This window comes from Sinocyclocheilus rhinocerous, unplaced genomic scaffold, assembly GCF_001515625.1.
Source record: "Sinocyclocheilus rhinocerous isolate Xijiao unplaced genomic scaffold, SAMN03320098_v1.1 scaffold827, whole genome shotgun sequence".
Classification (NCBI taxonomy): domain Eukaryota; kingdom Metazoa; phylum Chordata; class Actinopteri; order Cypriniformes; family Cyprinidae; genus Sinocyclocheilus; species Sinocyclocheilus rhinocerous.
The window spans coordinates 275093-281160 of NW_015633173.1; the positions used below are offsets into that span (position 1 = coordinate 275093).

At 35.8% G+C, this 6068-nt stretch overlaps 1 protein-coding gene across 2 annotated transcripts in view; it reads right to left on the reverse strand.

Annotated features, from left to right (window-relative positions):
- Positions 1 to 997: 997 nt before the first annotated feature.
- The window catches only part of LOC107743295 (sorting nexin-9-like), a 26467-nt gene continuing 21396 nt past the window's right edge, over positions 998 to 6068 (reverse strand). For both annotated transcript variants that reach the window (XM_016556467.1, XM_016556468.1), the window contains 6 exons: positions 5617 to 5694; positions 5318 to 5394; positions 3138 to 3227; positions 2792 to 2906; positions 1578 to 1669; positions 998 to 1487 (listed from right to left, as the gene is read on the reverse strand). In XM_016556467.1, the coding sequence (XP_016411953.1) occupies positions 1440 to 1487; positions 1578 to 1669; positions 2792 to 2906; positions 3138 to 3227; positions 5318 to 5394; positions 5617 to 5694 (500 nt within the window). In that variant the 3' untranslated portion in view covers positions 998 to 1439. The remainder of the gene's footprint in view (positions 1488 to 1577; positions 1670 to 2791; positions 2907 to 3137; positions 3228 to 5317; positions 5395 to 5616; positions 5695 to 6068) is intronic.

Below are 6068 nucleotides of genomic sequence, written 5' to 3' on the forward strand. Positions count from 1 at the left end.
AGACTTGAGTTTAGTGATTTTTTGTTTTTCATGAAGGTTAAAATAAGCGGTTAACTGGTAAAAATATGTAAAAGGGCTCACAAAAAAGCCAAAAACACTGTAGCACAAAAAATATTCATGTGTGAAATATGCCTGTAATATTGCAGGTTCTTGATGTGGAGTACTGTACTGAAAGCAAAGAAACTAGTTTATGAAATGCTAAAAGTGATTGAAATAAAGAGGAAATGCTACAACCTTTGTTAAACGTACTTATTTCTGTATGTTATACATTTACATTCGAGATGCTTTCCATTCTAAGCACAAAATCACACAAAACATTGGTCTTAGTGTGTGAAGCACATTTAGACATAAAACAACATCTTTTGAGACCGCCTCATTCATATTCTCCATAAACACACGGCTGACTCACGGGGCTCCGTTTCCAAACCTTGAGAGCCGACTCGCTGTTAACAAACCAGCTTTCTTAAATAAAGTGCCTCTAATTAAGCAGTCACCATCGACATAAGCAGCTTGCTAGGTTTTGAGAGACATCCTCCATCTCAGGGTTTCCTGTTATTCACACCACATTCATTTCCAGACACTCGTACAGAGAAAAAACAAACACTGCATAGCATACAAATCAGTTTTATTAAATCGTAATCTCAATAGTTTTGTCATCATGTGTGAAAAGACTTGCAACCACTGCTATACATAAAATAATATATGAACAACATGCATCAGGTGGAGTATAATTTCATTTTTACAGGATAGGAAATTGGTGATAATTGCACTGAGGTGGAAGCATCAAGCGGAGCATAATCTCAGTTTGTAATTTGGCTTTGGGGAGAGAGAAAAATAATGTCACAATGTCTCTTATGGGGAAAAAGGACCAGCCCTCCTGTTATCTCCAGAAACCGTCAATGAAAATGATTGGGGTTGTTTTTGTGACCAAACACAAACAGGATGATGCATCTGAAAGGCCACAGTAAAGTGCAGTGGGAAAAAAAAGCATTTTTTATTTTTTTTTGCAGGGTCTCTACAAAACAAGGCACAATCAAACTTGGCTTGGCCTCATATATGCACCAGAATCTGTTTAGATCACTTGTATAAAAGCACGTAATGTTACGTCTCTCTCTGCATCTTTCATATTTATCATTAATCAAAACTAACAAGGTCATAACTGAACTTGGAACCAACAACTACATAATTATAATAATTAAAGCCCCCATATAATCTGATATTTTAGTCACAATCTGTAGCTGCTTTTTAAAAACACTCGAGCTTGGCCAGTTCTCATGCAGGACACGGATCGACGCCATCTTTGGCCGGAGATGGACAGGATATTTTTATGGCACTGACATCATGACACAGATAGCATGAATAGAAAAACAGAACGAGAATAATCATGTAAGAGGAACAGAGAGAAAGAGTGAGGCAACTTCTGGACGGCCGCTCTGCCGTTACATAGTAGTGAACTGACTGTGAGCGTGTCGTAGTTTGTCTGCAATCTGCCAAAACATAAAAAACAAGTCAACGGTTTAACATCTCCAAACATTATGGCACGCTTTTTAACTTTTAATATTGTTTAGACACTTTACCATCTCATAGAATTTGACCTGCTGCTCCAGGTACTGCTGCATCACCCTGTTGTAGTCATAGATACGGTTGCTATGGAAGTGGTTCATTTCCGCTGCATAGAGGACAAGATGTGTCAAAATCATCACTTCAATGTTTTGAATTTACAGGATTTTTCTTTTTTCAATTAAATTATTATAGGCAGAAAAATCTAATTAAATATCTCAATAGATTGACACAAATTACAACAGAACTAAAAAAAAACATTCAAGAAGAATAGAAAACGAAATAAAAATATAATAAAAATAAACACTATAATATTTTTTGATAGAAATGAATTCCGCAAGGATGCATTAAATTGACTATAAATGTCTGTTGTCACTTTTTATGTTACAAAAGATTTCTAACATAAATGTTTTGTTGTTCTGTTGTTGTGAACTTTCTATTCATTAAAGAATCCTGAAAAAAATATATTTTGTGGTTTCCACAAAATATTAAGCAGCAAAACTGATTTCAACATTGATAATAAAACAACAAATCAGCATATTAGAATGACTTCTGAAGGATCATGTGACACTGAAGACTGGAGTAATGATGCTGAAAATTCAGCTTTGCATCACAGGAATAAGTAATAAAATATATTAATGATCTATTATTGTATTTTTAATTGTAATATTATTTCGCAACGTTACTGTTTTTACTGTATTTTTAAAAATATTTTTAACAACATGAAGCCTTGGTGAACATGAGAGACTTTGAAAAACATTAAACACACACATTTTATAGTAATAAAATATTATACACGATGATAAATCCTCTAATTTTACAAAGTCATGTTGTACAGTATAATAAAATACAATAAAATAAAACAAAACAATGATGCAGTAACAGTAGTACAAGAAAAGAACATTTTAAAATTGTGATTTTTTTTCCTCTTCACAGATTTCAAGCAAAAAAAATAAATACTTTGCACAGATAGAAAAATGTATACTGACTAACGAAATTTTCATGGCTTTTGCGATTCTGGAAATCACTGATATTTTCAGGTTTTCCAGCCCCGTGGGAACTCTGTACTTAACTCTGTTTGTGTCTGTTGGGTCTATTGAAAATTATAGTTATGTTTCCAGCATTCTAATGTTGTGCTAACATCATGTAAGACTTAGTGTAATTATGACTTATTCTGAAATGTAATACTTTTACAGGTTGTTTTGGGGCCACTGTAAGTAGATGGCAATACCTTGCAGAGAGTATGACATGGTGCTGGCACGTTTAGACATGGTGGTCTTATCTGAGGGGGTGATTTTACCGGCAGCCACTAGTTTATCTGCTTCCTTTACCTTCTCTATGGCAGCCTGTGTGAGAGAAAGAGGGCTCAAAATGCAGTCAGCCAAGTCAATTCTCCAATTTTCATATCTTTGTATATAATCTACAGCTCTGTTCAAACACCTAGTGAGCTGCCTAAAAGATCACTTATGAGGTTCTATGACGGTTAGGACGCTCACTAAGTTTTAAAACGGAGTTTGAGTCTATAAGGATGCTAGTCTGCACGCTGACATGGTGAGTAGAAGTACTTTCTCGTTTACCTTGTGAACTCCAACAGTATCAGGAAAGCATCCCAGCAGACCTTTGTACTCATTGTTAGTTTCCATGAGGAAGTGAAGGTCTTTCTTGGGCTAGAGAGAGAAAGACAGACAAAACTTAAAGGAACACTCCACTATTTTTGAAAATAGGCTCATTTTCCAACTCTCCCTAGAGTTAAACAGTTGAGTTTTACCGTTTTCGAATCCATTCAGCCGATCTCCGGGTCTGGCGGTAGCACTTTTAGCTGTAGCTTAGCATAGATCATTGAATCTGATTTCCGTCGGTCTTAGTACACGATGTAACTACAGAAGAGTCAAGTTTTAAATAGGAAAAATATAGAAACTCTTTGGTCATTTTTGAGCGAGATGCTAACGGTCTAATCAGATTCAACGATCTATGCTAAGCTACAGCTAAAAGTGCTACCGCCAGACCCGGAGACCGGCTGAATGGATTCGAAAGGGGAGTTGGAAAATGAGCCTATTTTCAAAAATAGTGGAGTGTTCCTTTAATGATTAAATCAGACGGTGCACAAACACACCCATGGTCACTTCATTCAACCACTCACGAAACGTTTACAAGACTTGCACACATATGCATGCGTACGCACGGAAACGCTCCCACTCGCAGACAAGAATCAGAATTCAACTGGGCTAAAACAGCCATTAACAACTGGAGAAAATAGCAAACTAAAACAATTAATTCCCTTACAACTAGACTCAATTAATCATTAAACAACAGGCAATTCAGTTCCAGTCCTCTAACCTGATTGGACAACAGCAACAGAGTGGCCATAACTTTTCTAATTATAAAATTTGAATTAAATGTAATTAAATGAAATTTACGTAAACCGACAAAAACATTGGTCTGTAACTTCAGTTTGACTCTGTTTACACTCTCTTGTGGGATCCAATCATATGCAGTCAGCGTTTAATGGTACAAAAAAAGGTTCAGAGGTAGTCAGAAACGCACATGACATCACCTTCGTAGTGTAAACACTAATACACTACAGGTAGTATCTATCTTTTGCATTTTTAATCTTAATATCTTTGAAGACATTCCATTTCACTGCTAGATCTCATGAAGGGTTAACGGAGCTCTAAAAGTTTTCAAGGCTACACTGGAGACAAACCAGACAAACACCTTCAACAATCACAGTTTGGAGGCCAAATTTGACTCGGTTTACACTCTCGTGTGGGATCCAATCATATGCATTCAGCGTTTAATGGTGCAAAAAAAGGTTCAGAGGTAGTCAGAAACGCACATGACATCACCTTCGTAGTGTAAACACTAATACACTACAGGTAGTATCTATCTTTTGCATTTTTAATCTTAATATCTTTGAAGACATTCCATTTCACTGCTAGATCTCATGAAGGGTTAACGGAGCTCTAAAAGTTTTCAAGGCTACACTGGAGACAAACCAGACAAACACCTTCAACAATCACAGTTTGGAGGCCAAACAATAACCAGGTTTTCATTCATTGAATGTTTCAGTGGTAAGGTTGAAGATAAATAACACAAGGCTATATGAATGTGGATCACATAACTATGGCTTCCTCCGACCTACACAGCTGCTTTCAGGGTCCTGATCCTGATTATTTTGCGATAATGACCTTACATGCATTACTATTCAAAAGTTTGGGATCAGTAAGATTTTTCTGAAATACATACTTTTGATCAGTGACAGTAAAGACATTGCTAAGATTTCTATTTTAAGTAAATTATGTTCTTTTGAACTTTATATTCATCAGAGAATCCTGGAAAAAATATATCACTGTTTCCACAAATATATTAAATTAAATTACAGTTTTTTTAACATTGATAATAAGAAATGTTTCTTGAGCAGAAGCATCATGTGACACTGAGTAAATTACATTTTAAAATAAAAAAACAGATATTTTAAATTATGTAATAATATTTCTCAACATAACTGTTTCTACTGTATTTTTGAAAAAATAAATGCAGCTTTTATGAGCATAAAAGCAAGCATAAGAGCAATGTTTCAAAAACATAGAAAAAAAATCTTGCTGACCCTCAAGTTTTGAATGGTAGTGTAATTTAAAAGATGGTAATATATAAGGACGTTTTGATGCACAAATAGTTACACTTCTCCTATAACATAAGAGGCTGCAAGAGACGTAACTTCCTAATATAAGAGAGAACCGAGATGTTTTTTTACTACCTGCTCCGCCACCATCTGAGCAATCTCCTCGTAGGTCTTTCCTGCTGCCGTCAGTGCGTCTGTGAGCGCAGCCTCTCCTTTAAGTCAAACAAAACCACACATTCAGGAAAAAAAAAAACAGACTAATGGATGAACATTGAACAAAGACTGCTGGTTAAAGCTCAAGCGAGGCGAGTGAAAAAGGAACAAGAAAATGCTCAATTAAGTTTCTCAGAACTAGACCAGATGGTAAAAAGAGAACTAAATATTTTTACCTCATTAATGTTCTTTAGTAAGAGGAATCAAATAGTTTCTGATACCTTCATATCCACTGCTGGTGAACACTGAGGACAGGTTTTGGAAAGCTTTGCCAATCCGCTGATATTCCTTTGGAAGAGCTGAGAAAAACAAACAGGAAATAAGACTAATCAACTTGAGACTCTTAAAACTTGAAAAGTATGACATTTAATTTGTGATGATTTTTTTTTAAAGAAAATATCACAATGCACTCCCGCTGAATTTTGCTTGGACAGTGAGACATGAGCCCCTGTTTCTGAGGTACAAAATCTCAGGAACAGGCAAATTTTGCTCATAATATATTTGAAGTATGGGAGGGTTGCAAGAAAAAAGCCACTCCTCAAGAAAGGCCATATATGCAGTCACGACTGAGCCAAAATGCACCTTAAAGATTCTGAGGCCACATGAGGCTAAAATTGAATTATTTGGCCTCAACACCAAATGATATGTCTGGCAGAAATCCAATACAGCTCAC